The sequence below is a fragment of the Mercenaria mercenaria genome, chromosome 2 (assembly GCF_021730395.1).
Source record: "Mercenaria mercenaria strain notata chromosome 2, MADL_Memer_1, whole genome shotgun sequence".
Taxonomy (NCBI): Eukaryota; Metazoa; Mollusca; class Bivalvia; order Venerida; family Veneridae; genus Mercenaria; species Mercenaria mercenaria.
The window spans coordinates 60,972,163-60,999,297 of NC_069362.1; the positions used below are offsets into that span (position 1 = coordinate 60,972,163).

The following is a 27,135-nucleotide window of genomic DNA, read 5'->3' on the forward strand; positions in this document are numbered from 1 at the left end:
TTTTTTCAAATCAAGTAATTATTAAAATTATTGTTATCGGTTTTCCGTGTGATGTCTCATTAAATCAAAGACCTATAATATACAATTATAGCTCTTTGATTAAATGCAGCGACCATTTGTTTGTTACCGTGATCAAACATAGCCTTTTGAAATAAACCATCCGTCGGATTCTAAATAAAAGAAGTGGATCCCCGTCGAAATGATTTGGATCCAGTCAGAAACGTTAGGAAACCAGTCAAAAATGTTTAATACACCGCAGTCGGCTGTCTGCAAACATTAAAGGATGTGCCGTGCGAGCACTGATTGCGTCACGCGCTAATTACGGGCCGATTATCAAAGTGACAATCAGACCGATTGACACGTTCATTGATTATCTGAAGGTGCGACCAACAATTTCCTACTTGGCAGGTGATCGTGTATTGAGATATCAGACCGAAATTTATACTTTTCTTCATTTTTACGGGACCGATTTTTTTCTTTTTTTCACTTCACGAATCGGTCTGAAAAGTCAAAAATCGGTCCAAAACCGACACACCGGCAAATTTCTGAAGCCCTGATTCTGACCAATTTTCATGAAGATCTTATGAAATATATGGCCTCTAGAGAGGTCACAAGGTTTTTCTATTTTTAGACCTACTGACCTAGTTTTTGATGGCACGTGACCCAGTTTCGAACTTGACCTAGATATCATCAAGATGAACATCCAGACCAACTTTCATAAAGATCCCATGAAAAATGTGACCTCTAGAGTGGTCACAAGCAAAAGTTTACGGACGCACGGACGGACGACGGACACCGCGCGATCACAAAAGCTCACCTTGTCACTTTTTACAGGTGAGCTAAAAACAAAGGTTGCCGAAAAACTTTCACCAAGAAAGGTCACGCTAACGCCGGGGCGAGTAGAATAGCCCTCCTATACTCCAAATAGTGGAGCTAAAAATGTCCTGCTAATATCTTTCATTCTTCAAGTGCTCTGTGAATTCAAATAAGTGTACATTTTCACTCACAGAAGCTTCAAATAAATCCATGACATGTCCAAAATTACATCAGATTGACCACCCTTAAAACTACTTGCCCCCAGTTTGGGTGAAACTTTTCAACTTGTTCATTTCCAGGAAGTTTGGCATAGAATGTGATAAAGTTGGTGAGAATAACAGTTAGATATTGGTAAAAATGCAAGAAGAATGTAATTTTCTGCATTATTTCTAAAGTGTTGCAACTGTGTACTAACTTCTCTACAATATTTTTGGTTATGTATAAGAATAACATGCAAAAATCTTATATCAATAAGTTTGTACCACTAGTCACTTTCAGAGTACTCACTTTCTATGGATTTTTGAGAAAAGTTAATTTTCGTCTAAAGTGTGTGGGTTAGTCCCTTTAAACATCCAATGTAGCTTCAATTATATATGTTTTTAGTACACCAATGAAGGACTTTGATTGTATTAGAAACTGTCAACATCACATAAAGTTCCATTCCTGTCCTAATGAAAGAAACTAATTGCATTTCACTCAAAACTCAATAATCTCCTGTTAAACATAAAGTTTTAAAGATTTTAGTGTAGAGGCAGAACCAAACACTTCAACTGATCTTTTTTGTAGAGTCAGCAAACATTTTGTTGCTAGAACATCTCTGACTGGGATATTTTACAAAGAATTTCGAATCATTTTACTTTTGGCTATAATTTTCAAGTCTCTGAAAAAATAAAGTGTATGGATAGATTTCCTGGAAGCAAGAGCACAACAAACACAGCCAGAAAGCAGGCACCCCTGAAGACATACCAAATTAAAGAAGTAACTATAATTTCTCAATCATGTCATAAGACACAAGTATGCTGGCAACTTGTAAGAAGAAGTTTACACATCAAAACACTTGACCCCTTGAAACTATTATATTTTTCTGTAATGTAATACTAATTAAATTCGTTACCTCAATGCAAGAAATGGTTAACTTCTTCTAGTTAATCACTTTTTGCACTATTTATTATATCAGAAGTTATCGCAATATAAGTCCAAGGCAAAAAAGCTTCAATACTGTAATTTTTTTTTTTTGAAGAAATGGCTTGAACTACAATGTATAACTGAAATGTACACACACAACTTCCGATGACATGTTGGGTGAGCTTAGGGTAACCAGGTGTTTGAAGCGTTTTACAAAAAGGAACGACTGCAAACTGTCCAAGTGGAAACATCTCCTCAATGGGTAGCAAAATTTACCTGTCAAAATACTATTAATTATGCCAAACAGTATTAGATAAAATTTCACAAAATCCATGCTGGAAACCTACAGCTACTGCAAAGGAAACACAGCACTTACAAGTCTCCGTTGATATCCCACATCATCTCGTCCTCGGAGATCCAGGGGTTGCTGGGTTGAGCTGCCCGTGTATCTAACAGAGGATCATACTGCATATACTGTTCACTGTGCTGCACAAATCTGCAATAGGAAAACAACAAACTTAACAACATGAAAACTGTGACCTGTATAGTGTTAACAATATGGACAATGAACTACAGATATCCAGCAATTATCCACCTATATAAACAGTTCATTCTAAATCTTCTGAAGAGGGTAACATGATTTTACAATTTCTGTGAAAATATTAAGCAAACAGATTGCTGATATCATTCCTGTCTAGTTTAACCCTTACCCTGCTAAATTTCTGTAATGAACTTGTCCATCTTTCAATCTGGACAGTACCATTAACTATTAAAAGGGGTGCATACCAAAAAGATACTGACTGAATGGCGAACAGTGCAGATCGTGATCAGACTGCAAGGATGTGCAGGTTGATCTTGATCTGCACTGATCGCAAAGGCAGAATCAATCGCATCCAACATGATAAGGGTTAAGATTCTATTATTGTCAGATGACTTTATTTTCTTAAGTAACAAAAGGAAAAGATGGTTAGTGGGATGTGTGACATGATAGCATTTACTTACATTTCAATGGATTTGGAAAATTTCATACGAGGCCTTGTTAAAGCTTTCTTCAAATATCCAATCTGAAAAATTATAATTTGCAAAAAAATACAAAATTATATCACTTTAAAATTTGTTACAAACTGAACTGCTTTAAAAATGCAACACTTGAACTGGAAGGAAAGACAAACAGAGAAAACAAAATATTGTGCATGTTCTGCACAGTTTTCTACCAATAAACTAAGTTCATGAAAAACTCTCTTGTACTTCTTAAATCATCACAGAATCCACATGTTTATTATATTTTTAGACTATTTGTTGTCAAAGAAACCATATTTGTTGCCATAGCAACGAAATAAAAGTATGTGCATATTCTCCATATTGCTGTCTATCAATGTGTCAAATTTCAGGAAAAATGTCATATACTTCTAAAGTTATCACAAGATCATATTTTTGGAATACTCTTTGCCCTAGTAACCACATTTTTGCATAGCAACAAAATAAACGGATATGCATACTTCAAGATTCATGAACAAATATACTGTACTTCTAAAGTTATTGAAGGATCCCACATTGTGTGACAGACAAGACAGGCACAGGGCAAACAATATGGTAGACGACTAAATTGGTATCTGTACTGTATTTTTTAAATATAATTACACTTACCAGTATATGACAATCTTGATAGTTAACAGTATTTAAGAAAACCAAAGAATGGGAAAATCTAAAACAATACTGAAGTATTTGATGAGTAGCAACCTTATTTCTACTGTCTGATCCGACTATTTTTGCAATACCCAGTTTAACCCTTAGCCTGCTAAATTTCTATAATGGACTGTCCCATCATTCAATTTGGGCAATACCATTTATTATTCGAAGGGGTGTTCACTGAAAATTTATTGACTGAATAGCGAACAGTGCAGGCTATGATTAGACTGCACGGATGTGCAGGCTAATCTTGGTCTGCACTGGTCGCAAAGGCAGAATAATTCGCCGCCAGCAGGCTAAAGGTTAATATGAGTATCATGGGGTGAATTTTTAAGACATCTTTATAAACTGCAACTTTATGACAAACAAATGGAACATTCTGCTAAATGAAAAACTTCCAAATATCTTTCTTTCCCATTACAAACTTCTTACAAGACAAGGGAGTATTTTTTTTACATTATTTTGACTAAGGTATAACAATCAAACAATAGTCAAAATTGAAATTTTAAAAATTTTGTGTCCAAAATGGTTAGAATTACACTGTGAGATGTTTTGGAAACTTAAGAAATTCCTTTTTCCACCCTTAAGAGTTCTTTAAAAATATTTGTAGTAAGACTATTTCTTACCATGGAAGACATAAATAATAGTTCAATCAATCTCATTAGAAGCTGCTAAGGTATATTCATTTACATACAAGAGGGTCATGATGACCCTGGATCGCTCACCTGAGTAATATGAGCTACATGTTTCAAATGTCAAACTGATGATAAAATATTAAGAAAGTCAGTAGGTCACATTCATGGTCAATGAAATTCAGTTCTACCATTTGTGTGCAAAACTGTGTATGTCATCAAAATTTCAAGGCTGTATCTTAAACAAGAGGGCCATGAAGGCCCTGTATCGCTCACCTGACCTATTGACCTAAAGATCATCAAGATTAACATTCTGACCAAGTTTCATTAAGATATGGTCAAAAATGTGGCCTCTAAAGTGTTAAATAGCTTTTCATTTGATTTGACCCCACATGACCCAGATTTGAGCCTGAACTAAAGATCATCAAGATTAACATTCTGACTAAGTTTCATGAAGATACAGTCAAAAATGTGGCCTCTAGAGTGTTAACAAGCTTTTCATTTGAACTGACCTAGTGCCCTAGTTTTTTATCCCACCTAACCCAGATTTGAACTTGACCTACAGATCATCAAGCTTAACGTTCTGACCAAGTTTCATGAAGATACAGTCATAAATGTGGCCTCTACAGTGTAAACTAGCTGTTCCTTTGATTTGACCTGGTGACCTAGTTTTTGACCCAGATGACCCAATATCGAACTTGTCTAAGATTTTATTGAGGGTAACATTCTGACCAAGTTTAATTTAGATTGGGCCAAAATTGTGACCTCTAGAGTGTTAACAAGCTTTTCCTTTGATCTGACCTGGTGACCTAGTTTTTGACCCCAGATTACCCAATATTGAGCTTGTCCAAGAATGTATTGAGGGTAACATTCTGATCAAGTTTCATTAAAATTGGGCCAAAATTGTGACCTCTAGAGCGTTAACAGTCAAATTGTTGACGATGACGCCGCCGCCGACAGACACAGGGCGATCACAAAAGCTCACCTTGAGCACTTCGTGCTCAGGTGAGCTAAAAACAAGAAAGTAGATCAGTAGGTCAAGGTCACAGTAAAGTGACATCATATTACTTTGGGTCATCAGGTAATTATAATTAAACAGTCTTGGAAATAGGATCAGATGATTTTTTAAATATTTTTCCTATATAACTCACATAATACGTAAGTGACCCCAGGGTGGGGCCTCTTTTAACCCCAGGGGCATAATTTGAACAATTTTGGTAGAGGACTACTAGACAAGAGGGCCAAGATGGCACTAGGTCGCTCACCTGAGAGACACACCATAACAGTGTAAACATGTTTGACCTAGTGAATTCATGGAAAAAATATTCTGACCAATTATCATTAAAATTGGAGCAAAAACAAGTATTTTCTTTGATTTGACCTAGTGACCTAGTTTTTGACCCCAGATGACCCATATTCAAACCTGACCTAGATTTCATCAAGGCTATCATTCTGACCAATTTCATGAAGATGAATTGAACAAGAGGGCCATGAAGGCCCTGTATCGCTCACCTGACCTATTGACCTAAAGATCATCAAGATAGTTTCATTTAGGGCTGTCATTGATTGGGTCTTATGCATATCGACGATACCAATATATCGGAAGACAAATATCGACGATACATCGATATATCGATAATTAAGTTAGATTAACAACCTGTTTGTTCATGTGCATGCTTTATACCTTCTTGTTAATGTTATGTTTAGTTTTATTGCCTACTTTTCATATTACTGTTTGATTATGTTGTATTTGTATTTATGAAGTAAATAAAATAAATGAAAATTAATAAAATCTTTCATCTGTATTTTGCCTTCACTCCTCTTTTGCATTTATCCTACTTTACAACTTTGTGAACTTATAATACCAGGCACTGGAGTCGGGTTTCAAACAGCAAATTTCTACATTTCTCTTCCACAGATTTATTTATTAAAATAATTTATTTATTTATTTACATGTTTTTGTTAATCTGTTAGCCTGTTTCATACCCTGTCTTATTTTTACCCTGCACTTACATTCGGTGCTGGCACCACGTGGTTCTGTGTGTGTTTTTTTTTAACTTCTGCCCAAGTTTTCGATGGGCCCTCAAATTTGTAGTGTTTGACTGTTTGTTTGTTGTACTGAAGGGCATGTTTAAACAACATTCTGTGTTTCTACGAAGCCAAACAAAGCTTTTCTTTCCGTCTTTTGACTCTTTTTCCACTATTCTAGCCGGCGACAGCTTCCTCTTCGGCCATCTATGATTGTTATTGTTATGGTCACTAGCTAAATTCTGTACCTTTTACTGAGTTTGATCAGCTTTACGAAAACAGTATAATTTTACACTATATATATGGTTTTATATGTACAAACAACGGAGCGACCTTTCAAGACAGGACAAACAGGACAACAAAACTTTTTGCAAATAGATTCTGAAGTTGAGCCCTTTTTACTTCTACCCATACAGGTAGTGCCAGCTAGTGGGAAAAGACTGCTACAGAACAAGTTTAGACATGACCTGTTTTGACAACTTCCATTACTTACGGCACATTTTAGTAGGCAAAAAAAGTTGTTTTAGAGGGTCTGACAGTTTAACTAGACAGTTTTTTCTCTGTAAAATATAAATTTTTGAAAATGGGAATCGATAATCGATCGACCAAAAAATATCATTGATACATCAATATCGTTTCTATCAATGACAGTCCTAGTTTCATTAAGATATGGTCATAAATACCGCCTCTAGGGTGTTAACAAGCTTTTCCTTTGTTTTGACCCGGTGACCTAGTTTTTGACCCCACATGACCCAGATTCAAACTGGACTTTGACATCATCATGATTAACATTCTGACCAAGTTTCATGAAAATACAGTCATAAATATGGCCTCTACAGTGTTAACAGGCTTTTCCACTGATTTGACCTGGTGACCTAGTTTTTGACCCCAGATGACCCAATATCAAATTCATCTAAGACTTTATTGAGGGTAACATTCTGACCAAGTTCCATTAAGATTGGGCCAAAATTGTGATCTCTAGAGTGTTAACAAGCTTTTCCTTTGATTTGACCCGGTGACCTACTTTTTGACCCTAGATGACCCAATATCGAACTCGTCCAAGATTTTATTAAGGGTAACATTCTGACCAAGTTTCATTAAGATTGGGCCAAAATTGTGACCTCTAGAGTGTTAACAAGCTTTTCCACTGATTTGACCTGGTGACCTAGTTTTTGACCCCAGATGACCCAATATCGAACTCTTCCAAGATTTTATTAAGGGTAACATTCTGACTAAGTTTCGTTAAGATTATGCTAAAATTGTGACCTCTAGAGTGTTAACAGTCGAATTGTTGACGCCGACGGTACAGCCTCTATCGCATACACCCTTTAAGGGGCCATAACTCTGCAACCAATGATGGGATCTGGCCAGTTTTCGAAAGGAACTGAGATAACATGCTTATACAAGTTGTGTGCAATTTTGATTAAAGTTGATTGCAAAATGTTGTCTCTATCGTGTTCACAAGCCAAAAATAGCAAATTTTGGCCCTTTAAGGGGCCATAAGTCTGGAACCCATGATGGATCTGGCCAGTTTTCGAAAGGAACCGAGACATTATGCCCATGCAAGTTGTGTGCAAGCTTGATTAAAATCAAATACAAAATGTGGTCTCTATTGTATTCACAAGGAAATTGTGGACGAAAAAAGGGCGATCACAAAAGCTCACCCTGTCACTATGTGACAGGTGAGCTAAAAACATGTCTGGAAAGTTATCACTAGATGGAACAGTGAGTGTATATATCTGAAAAATGTAACATTGAAGTACACAAAATTAATGTCAAACTAGAAATTGCTTTTGTAAAAAAGCTCATGTCTCCCCCAATCCAAAGTCCTATAGGCAAGAAGTCAATAGGGGTCAGGAACGAAAGTCAAAGAGACACTGATGGTTAACTGCAATAGGGATCATCTACTTGGCATGTCCAGTCATCCCGCTAAATTTCAACACTATTGGCCTAGTGGTTCTCAAGTCACTGTTCAGGCTCCTGTGACCTTGACCTTCGATCAAGTGACCTCAAAATAAATAGGGGTCATCTACTCTGCATGTCTAATCATCCTATTAAGTTCAACATTCTAGGTCAAGTGGTTCTCAAGTTATTCTCCAGAAATGATTTTACATGACCTGGCCCCTGTGACCTTGACCTTTAATAGACTGACCCCAAAATCAATTGGGATTATCTACTCTGCATGTTCAATCGTCCTATGAAGTTTCAACATTCTTGGTCAAGTGATTCTCAAGTTATTGATCGGAAATTGTTTTCCATGTTCAGGCTCCTGTGACCCTGACCTTTGATCAAGTGACCTCAAAATAAATAGGGGTCATCTACTCTGCATGTCCAATCATCCTATTAAGTTTCAACATTCTAGGTCAAGTGGTTCTCAAGTTATTCTCCAGAAATGATTATACATGACCAGGCCCCTGTGACCTTGACCTTTAATAGACTGACCCCAAAATCAATAGGGATTATCTACTCTGCATGTTCAATCATCCTATGAAGTTTCACCATTCTGGGTCAAGACGTTCTCAAGTTATTGATCGGAAATTGTTTTCCATGTTCAGGCTCCTGTGACCTTGACCTTTAACAGAGTGACCCAAAAATCGATATGGATCATCTACTCTGCATGTTCAATCATCCTATGAAGTTTCAACATTCTGGATCAAGAGGTTCTGAAGTTATTGATCAGAAATGGTTATCAACGTTCAGGCCCCTGTGACCTTGACCTTTAAAGGAGTGACCACAAAAACAATAGGGGTCATTTATTCTGCATGAACAATCATCCTATGAAATTTCAACATTCTGGGTCGAGTGGTTCTCAAGTTACTGACCGGAAATGGTTTTCAATGTTCACGCCCCTGTGACCTTGACCTTTAACGGAGTGACTCCAAAATCAATAGGGGTCATCTACTTTGCATGTATAATCATCCTATGAAGTTACAACATTCTGGGCCAAGTGGTACTCAAGTTATTGATCGGAAATGGTTTTCAATGTTCAGGCCCCTGTGACCTTGACCTTTGACGGAGTGACCCCAAAAACAATAGGGGTCATCTACTCTTCATGATCAATCATCATATGAAGTTTCAACATGCTGGGTCAAGTGGTTCTCTAGTTATTGATCGGAAATGGTTTTCAATATTCAGGCCCCTGTGACCTTGACCTTCGATGGAGTGACCCCAAAAACAATAGGGGTCGTCTACTCCAGCAGCCCTACAACCCTATGAAGTTTGAAGGTTCTAGGTCAATTGGTTCTCCAGTTATTGCTCGGAAATGAAGTGTGACGTATGGACGGACAGGGCAAAAACAATATGTCTCCCCCAGAGGGAGGGAGACATAACTATACAAAAATAAATTTAAAGTCTATAAGATAAGAAATATACCTCCTTTATTTTGAGATCTCTGTTTTTCTTCTTTCGTGATTCCATTTGACTTGGTTGAAAACATCTGCTAGGTCTCTCCTCTAAATATTTCACCTGACCTGGCTGTAAAAGATATGTTCATTCAAGAAATATGTTCCACTAAATTCCAAAAGAACTTCCAAATGTAATGGAAGTATACATTCAGTCATAATGTGCTTGTGTGTGTATATTTAATGGTGTAATGTGTGTGTGTGGATGGGTTGTTGCACTCTGCAAAAGTGTCTCATCAACACTCACCTACATTCCAAGTTTAAAGCTGATACCTTGGAATAGTTCTTAAGTTGTGCTCCGGGCAAGAAATACAAATGACAGATTTGACTTTGAACTCTATTGTGACCTTGACCTTTGACCTACTGAAATTCATGAGCTCTGCAGATATGCAACTCCAATAATAGACTGAAGAAACTGGAATACCAGTACTCTGACAACAATATAGAATCTTTTCTACTTATTATTATTGTCTAAGTACCTGTTGCTATTGAAGACATTGTGTGAGCTAGATAAGTCTTGTCACTTCAAGGTCAGATGTTACTTGTTGACAATTAAAGATGAAATAAACTTTTTTTACCTTTTACCTTTGGTTGGGGGCATGATTCATTAAGGGGGATGGGGTAAAATCCCACATAAAACCCTCAGAACACCAACACCACAAGCTGATCAACATTTGACTCCGGTCAAATACTTCTTTTCAGAAATATGGGAACAATCTTTAAGGCCTGTAATGCATACTTATTGACCAAGTTAAGAGCCGTAACTTTAGTCTTGAATGGCGTGATCCCAAACAAAACAAATTCAAATAGTGAACAGAATTCTTATATGGTTTCATAATTCTAAGTCACATTTTTAAATATATGTGACACAAACATGTTAAGTCCTTCATGAGGGCTTTTTACTAAGTCAAGGGTCATAACTCTGGTTTGGCCAAGTAAAATGCCAAACAGAACACCAAGCGCATAACCTAACATGCTACAAAACATTACTCTTATGTTTTATGACTCTATGTCAAATAATTTTAAGACTGGTGTTACACTAACTTTAAGGCCCTTTTCGGCAGTTTTGACTAAGTCAAGGGAAATTACTCTGGTCTTGCTGAGTGAAATCCCAAACAAAAACCCAGGTGCTGAACAATATTTCTATAATGGCCATAGCCCTAGGTCAAATACTTTTTCAGACAAACTTGACAAAAACTATTAGGCCTTTTTATGCATATCAAGTCAAGGGCTATAACTCTGGTCTGACTGAGTGAAATCCTGTTCAAAACCACAAATGCATAACTTCACATGTTGAATAAAAATCATATCAATTTTGATGACTCTAGCCTAAACAATTTTTGAGATATGCCCATAAACATAAATTCTGAAAGAGGACATTTTGATGTACGTCAGGACAGACTAACGAATAAGTAAATCTTAGTGCTTCCATAAACTGTCCCCACATGACCCAGTTTTGAACTGAGTATGACGTTGTTTTTTCTATTATTTGACATAGTGATCTAGTTTTTGAGCTCATGTGACCCTGTTTTGAACCTGACCTAGATATCATCAAGATAAAAATTCTGACTAATTTTCATGAAGATCCATTGAAAAATATGGCCTCTAGAGAGGTCACAAGGTTTTTCTATTTTTATACCTACTGACCTGGTTTCTGAAGGCAAATGACCCATTTCGAACTTTATCTAGATATCATGAAGGTAAACATTCAGACTAATTTTCATGAAGATCCATTGAAAAATATGGAAATATGGCCTCTAGAGAGGTCAAAAGGTTTTTCTATTTTTTAGACCTCCTGACCTAGTTTTTGACCACAGTTGACCCAGTTTTGAACTTGACCTAGATAGCATCAAGATGAACATTTAGACCAAATTTCATACAGATCCCATGAAAAATATGGCCTCTAGAGAGGTCACATGTTTTTTTTTATTATTTGACCTACTGACCTAGTTTTTGACGGCATGTGACCCAGTTTCAAACTTGACCTAGATATCATCAAAGTGAACATTTTGACCAATATTCTATTCATGAAGATCCATTCAAAAGTATAGCCTCTAGAGAGGTCACAAGGTTTTTCTATTTTTAGACCTACTGACCTAGTTTTTGACCGCAGTTAAGCCAGTTTTGAACTTGACCTAGATATCATCAAGATGAACATTCAGACCAACTTTCATACAGATCCCATGAAAAATATGGCCTCTAGAGAGGTCACAAGGTTTTTCTATTTTTAGACCTACTGACCTAGTTTTTGAAGGCTTGTGACCCAGTTTCGAACTTGACCTAGATATCATCAAGATGAACATTCTGACTAACTTTCATGAAGATCCATTGAAAAGTATGGCCTCAAGAGAGGTCACAATGTTTTTCTATTTTTAGATCTACTGACCTAGTTTTGGATCGCAGTTGACCCAGTTTTGAACTTTACCTAGATATCATCAAGATGAACATTCAGACCAACTTTCATACAGACCCCATGAAAAATATGGCCTCTAGAGAGGTCACAAGGTTTTTTTATTATTTGACCTACTGACCTAGTTTTTGATGGCACGTGACCCAGTTTCGAACTTGACATAGATACCATGAAGGTGAACATTCTGACTAACTTTCATGAAGATCCATTGCAAAGTATGGCCTCTAGAGAGGTCACAAGGTTATTCTATTTTTAGACCTACTGACCTAGTTTTGGACCGCACGTGACCCAGTTTCGAACTTGACCTAGATATCATCAAGGTGAACACTCTGACCAACTTTCATAAAGATCCCATGAAAAATGTGACCTCTAGAGTGGTCACAAGCAAAAGTTTAAGGACAGACACACGGACGCTGCACAATCACAAAAGCTCACCTTGTCACTTTGTGACATGTGAGCTAAAAACTGTTTGTCAACAGGCTCCTTACTCCCAGGGCTGTTATAAATAGTAGAATTCTAAACCCATAATTCGTTGAAACACAGCCTAAATGTAAATTAAAACCAAAGTTGCTCCATAAATGTCAAATTTATAGTCCAGTAAAGACTAGACAAGACCTTTGATACCCAATGCGACAATCACCTTTGAAATTGGGTCTTGTAAAACACAATCTAATGGGGAACAAGAGGACCAAGATGGCCCTAGGTCACTCACCTGAGAAACATATTATAACAGTGTAAACATGTTTGACCTAGTGATTTCATGGAAACAAATATTCTGGCCAATTTTCATTAAGATTGGGCCAAAAATGTGGTCTCTTGAGTTTAACCTTTAGCATGCTAGATAAATTTCGTTCTGCCATGAAATGTCAATCTGCTAAAATTGTAAAGTTCAATTCAATTTGCACCAAAATTGAAGACAATTTCAGAGACAAACAGCTTGGATACCTGATAACCGATTTAATCGGCGTTGATCCTAGGTTCCTAAGCTTTTGCCCAAAATGTTATTGACTCTGCAGCGCTAAGGTTTTAAACAAGTATTTCTTCGATTTGACCTAGTTACCTACTTTTGACCCAGATGACCAAGATTTCAAACTCGACCTAGATTTCATCAAGGCAATCATTCTGACCAAATATCATTCTGACCAATTGAAAAATACAGCTTCTATCCCATACACAAGGTTTTTCTTTGATTTGACCTAGTGACCTAGTTTTTGATCCCAGATGACTCTGACTCAATTTCATAAAGATCAATTGAAAAATACAGCCTCTATCGCATATACAAGGTTTTTCTTTGATCTGACCTAGATTTTATCAAGGCAATCATTCTGACCAAATTTCAGGAAGATCAATTGAAAAATACAGCTTCTATCCCATACACAAGGTTTTTCTTTGATTTGACCTAGTGACCTAGTTTTTGACCCCAGATGACTCTGACCAAATTTCATAAAGATCAATTGAAAAATACAGCCTCTATCGCATATACAAGGTTTTTCTTTGATTTGACCTAGCACTGCGGAAAATGGTTCCGTATACGGGAGTGTACGCATTCCGTATACTCCTAATATACGGGCATATACGGAAACATTTTTCCCGCATATGGAACATTCCATATACGGGAATCCCGTATTCTTTAATTGGACATTCATGTTTTTCTCACATGGATCCTTTCATTCATACTTTAGCATCAATACGTTTAAACAGTTTATGTCAGTTTTCAAAGTTAGGGATTGTCAAGGTCCAAAAGTATGTTTAAGTTGTAGGTTTTGATCATACTTTCAGGAAAGATACCTTTTATATGATTTTCGTATATTAGACATATACGGGACCGTATACTCAAGTATATGCACATATTTTTCCCAGTGTAGTGACCTACTTTTTGAACCTAGATGACCCATATTCAAACTTGACCTAGATTTTCAAGGCAATCATTCTGACCAAATTTCATGAAAATCAATTGAAAAATACAGCCTCTATCGCATACACAAGGTTTTTCTTTGATTTGACCTAGTGACCTAGTTTTTGACCCCAGATGACCCATTTTCGAATTAGGCCTAGATTTCATCAAGGTAATCATTTCGAACAAATTCCATGAAAATCAATTGAAAAACACAGCCTCTATTGCATACACAAGGTTTTTCTTTGATTTGACCTAGTGACCTAGTTTTTGACCCCAGATGACCCATTTTCGATCTTGGCTTAGATTTCATCAAGGCAATCATTCTGACAAAACTTCATGAAGACCTGTTGAAAAATACAGCCTCTATCGCATACACAGGGTTTTTACTTTGATTTGACCTAGTGACCCATTTTCAAACATGGCCTAGATTTCATCAAGGTAATCATTCTGACCAAAATTCATGAAGATCACTTGAAAAATACAGCCTCTATCACATACACAAGGTTTTTCTTTGATTTGACCTAGTGACCTACATTTTGACCCCAGATGACCCATTTTCGAACTTGGCCTAGATTTCATCAAGGCAATCATTCTGACAAAATTTCATGAAGATCAGTTGAACAAGAGGGCCATTATGGCCCTATATCGCTGACCTTTCATCATCGCACTTAAGGACAAGAAGGTCAAAAAATCTTAATCAAGATCAATCAAAAGAATCATGAGAAAATATAGTTGAAATTTTCTTAAAGGTACAGATATGTCAAAATACACCTATAAATTGGAGGTACCATCCATGTTGTACCACAGGAAAGTGGTCTCAGTTTTTCCCTACGGCCAATAATGAAAATGTTACTAAATAAGTTATTTATAGTAACATGAAAGGGAAGTAATTAAAACAAAATTAAAGAAGAATCTGCCAAATAAAAACAAGAGCACTGCAATGCAAGGCAAATGCAGAGCAATATACACACAAAACAAAGTCATATGACCTTTGACCCCTAAGTGTGACCTTGACCTTGAAGTGAGCCATCCGAAACATGCACTCTGCACATTGTTTTGATGAGGTGAACATTTGTGTCAGGTTTCTTTGAAATCCTTCAAGGGGTTCAAGAGTCACATAGTGGAAGGGAAATTGCTAACCAACAGACAGACAGACAGACGGACACGGAGGCGATAACATAATACGTCTCTTAGGGCGTATAAAAAGGAATCGAGATCTTATGGTGATACAAGTTGTGTGCAAGTTTGGTTAAAATCAAATCATAAATAAAGCTGCTATTGTGCAAACAAAGTCAAAATAGCTAATTTTAGCCCTTTCAGGGGCCATAACTCTGGAACCCATTATGGGATCTGGCCAGTTCAAGAAAGGAACCAAGATCTTATGGTGACACAAGTTTTTGTGCAAGTCTGATTAAATTCAAATCATAAATAAAGCTGCTATTGTGCAGACAAGGTCAAAATAGCTAATTCTGGCCCTATCAGGGGCCATAACTCTGGAACCCATAATGGAATCTGGCCAGTTCAAAAACAGACAAGGTTTAAATAGCTAATTTTGACCCTTTCAGGGGCCATAACTCTGAAACCCATTATGGGATCTGGCCAGTTCAAGAAACAAACTGAGATCTTATGGTGACACAAGTTTTTTGCAAGTTTGATTAAATTCAAATCATAAATGAAGTTGCTATTGTGCAGACAAGGTCAAAATAGCTAATTTTGGCCCTTTCAGGGGCCACAACTCTGGAATCCATAATGGGATCAGGCCAGTTCAAGAAAGGAACCAAGATCTTATGGTGATACAATTTGTGTGCAAGTTTGGTAAAAATCAAATCATAAATAAAGCTGCTAATGTGCAGACAAGGTCAAAATAGCTAATTTTGGCCCTTTCAGGGGATGTAACTCTGGAACCCATAAGGGGATCTGGCCAGTTCAAGAAATGAACCAAGATCTTATGGTGATACAATTTGTGTGCAAGTTTGGTTAAAATAAAATCGTAAATGAAACCACTATTGTGCAGACAAGAAATTGTGGACGGACGGACGACAGACGATCATAAAAGCTCACCCTGTCACTATGTGACAGGTGAGCTAAAAATACAGCCTCTATCGCATACACAAGCTAAATGTTGACAGACAGATGACAGACGCCAGACATCGAGCGGTCACAAAAACTCACCTGAGCTAAAAACATGTCTGCTAATTAAAAAAATGATTTCTCAGTGCATGTTAAAAGGACTCTAAAACATACACTTCATTGACAGGTGGTATACAAAACGATAATGTCCAGATTTGTTGACAACATGCCTCAACCAAGAGAGCTTAATATGTCATTTCTTTATAAAAAATAAACTTGTTTTCAGTTATGCTTTGACAAACAGCAACGGAAGACCAACAAGAGCTGTCGGATGACAGCGCGCTCGACTATTCAAAGAATTGATTGAAGAATGGGGTCAAAATATTTCCATAGATTTTCAGACAAAAGAAAAAAATGGATTAAACAAAAAATGTTCCTGTATTTGTGGATTTCGATTAGTCTTGCACTAAATGGCAATGTGTGACCATGATGGCAAATATGTTAAGTTATATGTTAGGCAAAATATGGACTTGTATGAAAAATTTACATAATTTCCAAGTCCAAAAAGGGTCATAATTCAGTCAAAATAGTTGACAGAGTTATGTACTCTTGTCTACAGATGGAAATCATGTTAATAAACTAGTGTTAAAAGTTTCAAAGCCACAGTTTAAATAGTTTTGACAAAATGCTGACTTGTAAGAAAAACTGAACAAAATTCGAAGTCCAAAAAGGGCCATAATTCAGCCAAAATAGTTGTCAGAGTTATGTACTCTTGCCTACAGATGGAAATCATAATGATAAACAAGTGTTTCAAGTTTAAAAGCCATATGTAAAATAGTCTTGACAAAACATGGACATATACAAAACAGAACCAATTTCCAAGTTCAAAAAGGGCCATAATTCAGCCAAAAAAGATGGCAGAGTTATGTACTCTTGCCTATTGATAGAGACTATTATACTGAACAAGTTATAAAAGTTTCAAAGCCATATGTCAAACACTTTACACAAAATATAAACTGGTACGAAAAACTTAACCAAGATTTCTAAGTCAAAAAGGGCCATAATTCAGCCATAATGCTTGATGGAGTTATGTACTCTTGCCTACAACTGGACATGGTGATGGTTAAGAAGTGTTGGAAGTTTCAAAGCTTTATCTCAAAAGACTTTGTCAAAATGTAGACTGGTACGAAAAACTTAACCAAGATTTCTAAGTCAAAAAGGGGCAATAATTCAACCAAAATGCTTGATGGAGTTATTGCTGCTACAACTGACATGCGTGAGTAAAACAAGTGATGAAATTTAAAGCTTTACCTCAAAGTATTTATAACATATGAACTGGGACGAAAAACTTAACCAAGATTTCTAAGTCAAAAGCACTTTTATCTAAATCCTTTTCAAGCACTTTTATCTAAATCCTTTTCAAGCACTTTTATCTAAATACTTTTCAAGCACTTTAAAGGAATTAATTAAAGTACTTTCCAGATATTAAATTTTAAAATTTAAAATTAGCATATTATTATTTCCCCTTAGCGCAAAAAGTGAATAATCATTCTTTAAATCAATGCAGTTTTCCACTTCTTGCATTGAGGTGACATTTTCCAAGACTTTTAAAGAATGGGCATCAAAGTCGAGGACTTTTAAAAGACTATTACATTTTTTGTGTGCATCCTGCTACCACTATTGAGAAGCATGTTTAGTGTGAAATACTGAAACAAGAGGACCATGATGGTCCTGAATCGCTCACCTGTCCCCACATGACCGAGTTTTAAACAGAGTATGACGTCGTTTTTTCTATTATTTGACACTGTGACCTAGTTTTTGAGCTCATGTGACCCAGTGTTGAACCTGACCTAGATATCATCAAGATAAAAATTCTAACCAATTTTCATGAAGATTCATTGAAAAATATGGCCTCTAGAGAGGTCACAAGGTTTTTTTATTATTTGACCTACTGACCTAGTTACTAATGGCATGTGACCCAGTTTCGAACTTGACCTAGATATCATCAAGGTGAACATTCTGACCAATTTTCATGAAGATCTATTCAAAAGTATGGCCTCTAGAGAGGTCACAAGGTTTTTCTATTTTTAGACCTACTGACCTAGTTTTTGACAGCAGGTTGACCCAGTTTCGAACTCGACCTAGACATCATCAAGATGAACATCCAGACGAACTTTCATACAGATCCAATGAAAAATATGGCCTCTAGAGAGGTCACAAGGTTTTTTTATTATTTGACCTACTGACCTAGTTATTGATGGCATATGACCCAGTTTCGAACTTGACCTAGATGTCATCAAGGTGAACATTCTGACCAATTTTTATGAAGATCCATTCACAAGTATGGCCTCTAGAGAGGTCACAAGGTTTTTCTATTTTTAGATCTACTGACCTAGTTTTTGACCGCAGTTGACCCAGTTTCGAACTTGACCTAGATATTATCAAGATGAGTATTCAGAACAACTTTCATACAGATCCCATGAAAAATATGGCCTCTAGAGAGGTCACAAGGTTTTTTTATTATTTGACCTATGACCTAGTTTTTGAAGGCACATGAACCGGTTTCGAACTTGACCATCAAGATGAACATTTTGACCAAATTTCATAAAGATCCAATGAAAAATGTGACCTCTAGAGTGGTCACAGACAAAAGTTTACGCACGCACGCACGGACGACGGACGCTGCGCAATCACAAAAGCTCACCTTGTCACTTTGTGACATGTGAGCTAATAAACAAATATAACAACCTGTATGGTACATTTGTTATTTTGTAAATCTTCTTTTATCTTCTCTTTTACTTTCTGAGTTAAAACTCTACGCAATTTTTGCGTATGAATATCAAATCCTTTAGCTTCAAAAAAGTTTGCCATATCCATACTCTGCGGTCGTTTCCGAGGTGATTTATCCACAGCCTCTGTAATACTGTGTAAACTACGAGGGTGTTTTGTCTTTAACAATCCAGGACTGTAACTCAAAGGTCTTGACTTTCTAGTCATCTGACTCTCTGCAGAATCTAAACTTCTTGGTCTTTTTTTCACTGCTTCTGTAGGATCAAATGGTGCAATATGGGGTGGTGGATAGAATTTTACATGCTGGATGGCACTTTCAATGAGAATATCTGGTACAGAATCTTTGGATTCATTCTCTGTATCATCATTGTCAGACAGATCCAAAATGTCTTCAGCAGAACTGACACCATGGGCTAATGCAGGTTTTACATCTACAGTATCTGATTCGGTTACATGATTTTGTTCATTGTCAGTGTTAGTGGGCTCTGGTTTAGTCTTTTCACCATCATCGGGTGGCTTGTCTTCACAAGTCCCAGAGTTTTTTCGAGGTTCTCCGCAATACACTTGCAGGCTGTGTCTGTTCCAGGGTCTCTGAGATTCACGCCTCTCAACTGTTGCAACACGTTTCACAGGCTCTGCCTCAACCTGCTCTGGCTCAGGTTTACCTGCCACACAGCTGAGGCCTCCCATTATGATGTCATACATGCATGTTAGCTGACACTTCCCCCGTCTTAATATTCTGAGCTTGTATGTCTGCTTCAGTCACTGTACAGCATATCCTTCAATTTCAACTCACAAAATATTCCACTGACATGAATAACAGCACTGAGTATGCTGGATTCAACACAGAAATATAATTCAACCACAAGACTTTGAAAACTGTTCACACACTGTTTATAAAATGTGCAATAGGTCAGATGCTGCCAACAGGAAGTTTTCAATTTTACTTTATCTCATACTGTTTCAATGTCACCACTTCCCTTCTCCCCATACTCTCAAGTACAATGAAGGGGCGCTTACAGGAAAAAGTACTTATAAATAATTTGACTGATGTGAATTATATTTTGTTATATACCTCTGCAACTTCAGTTGCTCAATATCAATTATCATGTTAAATACCAAAGTTGTGCCTCATGTGTTCTTCAATTACGTTGTTTTCTTAATTTACTTTTATTTCTTTAATAGAAAGTTCAATTTCAGATCTTGTAAAACCTCAATAATACTATCATCAAACAAAAATCATGAAACTACATTTTGTATTGTTTCAAAATACTAACTGTTAATAAGTTTTGTCCGAAAATTACCCTATGTTGGGCCTCACTCAATATTCAAGCAATTAATGGAGCCAATAATACATATGAAATTAAAAAAAAAACAACACAAAAGTTAAAATTTTGTAATATCTGCAGATATAATTTCTCAGAGCTTTTATATTTGTAACCTTAAAACAATCAGTTATTGTGCAATTTAAAAAAAAAAAAACACACATAGGCAGGGGAATACTTGGCCTGATAATTATGACTTGGAAACATAATAAATACTACAAAAGAGATGTTTACTGGCAAAAAATACCCCAATGCTTTATATGTAACACTTTTTTTTTCTCCTTCCTTTGTTTGGTTTAATGTCACACCGGCACAATTACAGGTCATAATTATTGCGACTTTTCAGCATTTAATGGTAAAAGAATACACTAGGTGTCCCTCTGTGCATTATTTCATCACGAGAAGGTACCTGGGCAGAACTACCAATCTTCTCTAAATCAGCTAGATAGCTTCCTTACATGAAGAATTCAACACCCAAAGTGCGGCTCAACCCCTGATCTGCAAGGGGCAAGTGATTCTAAGTCAGCGACCTTAACCACTTGGTCACTGAGGCCCCTACAACACCTTTATCAAGCTAATGGCCATTACAAAGGTTTATACCAAAGAGGTTTCTCTCCCTTGCATTACTCTGTGAATCCTGTGTTGTAAACACATCAAAGAATTATGAATTACTCATATAAAATTAATCTGTCTACATCTTCATCAACAGGATTTCTCCAAAACTTCAAAGAAAATTCAAGGACTTTTATAAGTACTTTTATTTCCTTTTCAAGGAGTACTAATCAGCATTGTAAAATATCTGCCCACATGAAGATAATAATTATGCAAATAAATTTGTGTTTCTTTAAGGTATATTATGCTTTTATTTAATATCTCACAGATACAACAGAATTCATATAAATCTTGGAAGCAGGTCTATAAGTTTGTATTCAAAGTAACTCATATGTAATAATTATTTTTCATGAAAATGTGTTTATGTTTTACTAATTTTTTAAACAATATGCCAAAATATGGCTGATGTCAAGTTTGTAATAACAAAACTAACGAGAGGGTCATGAAGACCCTATATCACTCACCTGTTAAACTTGGCCTAGGAATCATCAAGTTAAAAATTCTGGCCAAGTTTCATGAAGATAGGGTCATAAATGTGGCCTCTACAGTGTTAACAAACTTTTCCTTTGATCTGAGTGGTGACCTAGTTTTTGACCCCACATGACCCAGTTTCATGTGTCCTAGGAATCATCAAGATAAACATTCTTACCAAGTTTCATGAAGAGAGGGTCATAAATATGGCCTCTAGAGTGTTAAAAAACTTTTCCTTTGATTTGAGCGTGTGAACTAGTTTTTGACACAACATGACCCAGTTTCGAACTTGGTCTAGCACATTCTGACCAAATTTCATGAAGATAGGGTCATAAATATGACCTCAAGAGTGTTAACAAGCTTTTCCTTTGATTGACCAAGTGACCTAGTTTTTGACCCCATGTAACCCAATTTGGAACTTTGCACAGGAAGCATCAAGGTAAACATTCTCAACAAGTTTCATGATGACAGGGTCATAAATGTGGCCTCTAGGGTGTTAACAAGCTTTTCCTTTGATTTGACCTGGTGACCTAGTTTTTGACCCCAAATGACCCAGTTTTGAACCTGTTAATAGTCAAATAGGAGCCATAACTCTGGAACCTATGATTGGGTCTCATGATTGTATCTGATGGATTCATCATGGAATCCAAGATCTATTAAAGATATTTTGCAAGTTTGTATCATACTGAACCATAAATTAAGTCTTTATATGGCTGCAAAAGCCAAAACAGCAAATTTTGGCCCTTTAAGGGGCCATAACTCTGGAACCCATGATGGGTTCTGGCCAGTTTTCCAAAGGAACCAAGAAATTATTCCAATACAAGTTGTGTGCGAGTTTGATTAAAACTGATTGCAAATGTGGTCTCTATTGTGTTCACAAGCAAAAATAGCAAATTTTGGCTCTTTAAGGGGCCTTAACTCTAAAACCAATGACTGGATCTGACCAGTTTTCAAAAGGAACTGAGACATTATGGCAATACAAGTTGTGTGCAAGTCTGATTAAAATCGATAGCAAACTGTGGTCACTATCGTGTTCACAAGAAATTGTGGATGGACGACGGATGGACAACGCGCGGACGGAGGATCACAAAAGCTCACCTTGTCACTACATGGTAGGTGACCAGAAAATAATTCTTTAAAACCTTGAATACATGATTTTGGTAGTGTTGTTGATATGTGCCCTACAATTATGCATATTTTGGTATGCTGACCCATACCAAAAACTGTATCAGAATTGTAATGTCATCATCTACAAAAACAATACAATTAGTAATCTTTTTACAGATTTTATTTATATGCAAGAATAGCAACAATATGTTTATTTTGTGTACTAACATCTGCAGAAGCCCTTTGGATATGTTGGACTTGCCATATATTTCACAGAAAAAGACATAAGATAATCAAGTAGAAAATGTTGCCTCTCACAAGATTTTTCAATGATTTGACCTAGAGACCTAATTTAAGATCTAAGCTAACCCAGTTTAAAACTTAGATTTCAAAGACACAAACATTCAGAAGTTTTATAAGATGAGGTAGAAAATGTGGCCTTTAGAGTGTTAACAAGGTTTTCCTATTAATTCACCTAGTGACCTTGATTTTGGCCTCAGATGACACACTAACAAATTTATCTCAGATTTTATTGACAGCAACATTCCCACAAAGTCTCATTAAGACTGGACCAAAATTGTGACCTCTAGAGCATTTACAGTCAAATTGTTGATGACAGTTGATGACGATGTAAGAAGGAACAAGGTGACCACCATAGCTCTTATTGAGCACTTTGTGCTCAGATAAGCTAAAACCAAGAATTATTCCTATAATAGTTTTAGATCTTTGGTAAGATTATGTGTTATAATAACTGGCTATATATGGTCTTCCTGTCACTGAAATGTTCTAAAGCGCTAAAAATGATGTTACGTATTTTATCGTTCAGATGAAATACAGAAGGAAATGAAATAGTACCATGCAACCTACGTGTTATTAGAGAAAAGTTATTATTTCTTTTCAAATAATATTAACCTTTGGCCAGCTGGCAGGCGCTTTACCACTACGCTACTGTGGCAGTGCTTGAATAATAAGTGGTACTGCTCAAATTGAATGATGGACCAGCCTTTTTTAGAAATTTAGCAGAGCCTCACAGCTCAAACATAGAATCATCTTATGTTTTATCAAATTACCTGTTTGGTTCCATTTTGTAGACAAGAGGGCCAAGATGGCCCTAGGTCGCTCACCTGTGTAACACACCATTACAGTGTAAACATGTTTTACCTAGTGATTACACGGAGACAAATATCTTGACCTATTTTCAGTAAGATTGGACCAAAAAACGTGGCATCTTGAGAGTAAATAAGCATTTTCCTTGATTTGATCTAGTGACCTAGTTTTTTACCCCACATGACCCAGATACAAACTTGTCCAAGACTTCAAGATAACAAACATTCTGACTTAAATTTATGAAGATAAAATCAAACAAGAGCTGTCAGTTGTCAGTTGACAGCACGCTCGACTATTCTCAGTGCTTGATAGTAAAATATAAGCTATGAGTAAAACTTTAACACTACAATAAGCATATTCTAAGTCAAAAAGGGGCCATAATTCAGTCAAAATGCTTGATCGAGTTGCCTCCTCCTTTTTACAGACTGGGGTCATGATGGTAAACAAGTATGCAAAATATGAAAGCAATATCTCAAAGGACTTTGAAAATATTTGGGGTGGTACGCAAACTTTAACATTTATTCTAAGTCGAAAAGGGGCCATAATTCATTCAAAATGCTTGAAAGAGTTGCCTCCTCCTTTTTACAGACTGGGGTCATGATGGTTAACAAGTATGCAAAATATCAAAGCAATATCTCTATGGAGTTTGAAAATATTTGGGGTGGTACACAAACTTTAACATTTATTTTAAGTCGAAAATGGGCCATAATTCAGTCAAAATGCTTGATAGAGTTGCCTCCTTCTTTTTACAGACTGAGGTCATGACGGTAAACAAGTATGCAAAATATGAAAGCAATATCTCAATGGAGTTTGAAAATATTCGGGGTGGTACGCAAACTTCAACATTTGTGTGATGCTAACGCTCACGCTGATGTTGGGGTGAGTAGGATAACTCCCCTATTCTTCGAATAGTCGAGCTTAAAAGTGCCCCCTAGGGTGTAAACAAGCTTATTCTTTAATTTGACCTGGTGACCTAGTTTTTGACCCCACATGACCCAGATAAAAATTCATATGATATTTCATGCAGACAAACATTCTGACCAAGTTTAATGCACATCAAATGAACAAGAGTGTTAACACGCTTTTCCTTTGATTTGACTGGGTGACCTAGTTTTTGACCCCATATGACCCAGTTTCAAACTTGGCCTAGGAACCATTAAGAGTAACATTCTGACTAAGTTTCATGAAGATAGGGTCATAAATGTGGCATGAAGAGTGTTAACAAGCTTTTCCTTTGATTTGACCTGACAACCTAGTTTCAATTCCTATATGACCCAGTTTCAAACCTGGCCTAGAGATCATCAAAATAAACATTCTGTCCAAGTTTCATGAAGATAGGGTCAAAAATGGGGCCTCTAGGTTGTTTCCTTTGATTAGACCTGAAGACCTAGTTTTTGACCCGACATGACCTAGTTTTGATCCAGGCCTAGAGATCATCAAGATAAACATTCTGTGCAAGTTTGTATCAAATCAAAGCAAAAATGAAACCTCTATATGGCTAAAAAGGCCAACATAGAAAATTTTACCTCTTTCAGGGGCAGTAATTCTAGAACCCATGATGGAATCTAGCCGGTTTTCGAAAGGAACCGAGATCTTATTGTTACTTAAGTTGTGTGTAAGTGTGGTTAAAATCAAATATAAAATGTCACTTCTATAGTGTTCACAAGGTAAAAATTACCAAATTTTCGCTCTTTTAGGAATCAATCAGGGGCCATAACTTCGGAACATATGACTGGATATGAAAGATTCATCATGGAATCCAAGATTCATTGTTATTGAAGATATTTTGCAAGTTTGTATCAAATCAAACCATAAATGAAGTCTCTATATGGCTGCAAAAGCCAAAATCGCAAATTTTGGACCTTTAAGGGGCCATAACTCTGGAACCCATGATGGGATCTGACCAGTTTTCGAAAGGAACCAAGATATTATACCAATACAAGTTGTGTGCAAGTTTGATTAAAGTTGATTGCAAAATGTTGTCTGTATCTTGTTCACAAGCAAAATTGCAAATTTTGGCCCTTTAAGGGGCCATAGCTCTGGAACCCATGATGGGATCTGGCCAGTTTTCGAAAGGAATGGAGATATTATGCACATACAAGTTCTGTGCAAGTCTGATTAAAGTTTATTACAAAATGTGGTCTTTATTGTGTTCACAAGCCAAAAATAGCAAATTTTGGCCTTTTAAGGGGCCATAACTCTGGAACCCATGAAGGGATCTGGCCAGTTTTCGAAAGGAACCGAGATATTATGCCCATACAAGTTGAGTGAAAGTTTGATTAAAACAAGAGGGCCATGATGGCCCTAAATCGCTCACCTGTTATCATTGCACTTGAGGACAAGAAGGTCCTCAGTAAAATATCAAAGTCCAAAGGACAGGAACAAAAAGGGAAGAAATTTAACCAAAAAGAAAAAAAAAAATTCTTACAAGGTATAGATATGTCAAAATACACCTAAAAATTGGAGGTACCATCCATGTTGTTTCACAGAAAAGTGCTCTCGGTTTTTCCCTACGGCCAATAATAAAAAGTTACTAAAAATAAGCTATTTATAGTAACGTAAAAGGGAAGTAATTAAAACAAGAGGGCCAAGATGGCCCTAGGTAGCTCACCTAAGAAACACACCATAACAGTGTAAAACATGTTTGACCTAGTGATTTCATGGAAACAAATATTCTGACCAATTTTCATTAAGATTGGACCAAAAAATTGGTCTCTTGCGCTAAAACAAGCATTTTCTTAGATATGACCTAGTTTTTGACCCTAGATGACCCATGTTCAAACTCGACCTAGATTTTATCAGGGCAATCATTCTGACCAAAATTCATGAAGATCAATTGAAAAATACAGCCTCTATCACATACACAAGTTTTTTCTTTGATTTGACCAAGTGACATGTTTTTGACCTCAGATGACCCATATTCAAATTCGACCTAGATTTCATTAAGGCAATCATCCTGACCAAATTTCATAAAAATCAATTGAAAAAAACAGTCTCCATCGCATACACAAGATTTTTCTTTAATTTGACCTAGTGACCTAGTTTTTGACCTCAGATAACCCATATTCAAATTCAACCTAGATTTCATCAAGGCAATCACTCTGACCAAATTTCATGAAGATCAATTGAAAACTACATCCTCTATTGCATACACAATGTTTTTCTTCAATTTGACCTAGTGACCTAGTTTTTGATCCTAGATGACCCATTTTCAAACTCGGCCTAGATTTTATCAAGGTAATCATTCTGGCTAAATTTCATAAAGATCAGTTGAAGAATACAGCCTCTATCGCATACACAAGGTTTTTCCTTGATTTGACCCAGTGACCTAGTTTTTGACCCGAGATGACCCATTTTCGAACTCTGCCTAGATTTCATCAAGGTAATCATTCTGACCAAAATTCATGAAGATCAATTGAAAAATACAGCCTCTATCGCATACACAAGGTTTTTCTTTGATTTGACCTAGTGACCTAGTTTTTGACCCGAGATGACCCATTTTCGAACTCGGCCTAAATTTCATCAAGGTTATTATTCTGACCAATATTCATGAAGATCGATTGAAAAATACAGCCTCTATTGCATACACAAGGTTTTTCTTTGATTTGACCTAGTGACCTAGTTTTTGACCCGAGATGACCCATTTTCGAACTCG

At 36.5% G+C, this 27,135-nt stretch overlaps 1 protein-coding gene across 3 annotated transcripts in view; it reads right to left on the reverse strand.

Annotated features, from left to right (window-relative positions):
- The window catches only part of LOC123564066 (regulator of G-protein signaling 6-like), a 132,185-nt gene that overhangs the window by 31,672 nt on the left and 73,378 nt on the right, over positions 1-27,135 (reverse strand). Inside the window, exons 1-4 of one of the 3 annotated variants that reach the window (XM_053536709.1) lie at positions 18,817-19,817; positions 9,663-9,764; positions 2,944-3,005; positions 2,318-2,437 (exon numbers count right to left, since the gene is read on the reverse strand). In XM_053536709.1, coding sequence (XP_053392684.1) covers positions 2,318-2,437; positions 2,944-3,005; positions 9,663-9,764; positions 18,817-19,563 — 1,031 coding nt within the window. In that variant the 5' untranslated portion in view covers positions 19,564-19,817. Of the gene's footprint in view, positions 1-2,317; positions 2,438-2,943; positions 3,006-9,662; positions 9,765-18,816; positions 19,818-27,135 lie in introns of those variants that run through there. The other 2 variants (XM_053536710.1, XM_053536711.1) reach the window with 2 other exon arrangements.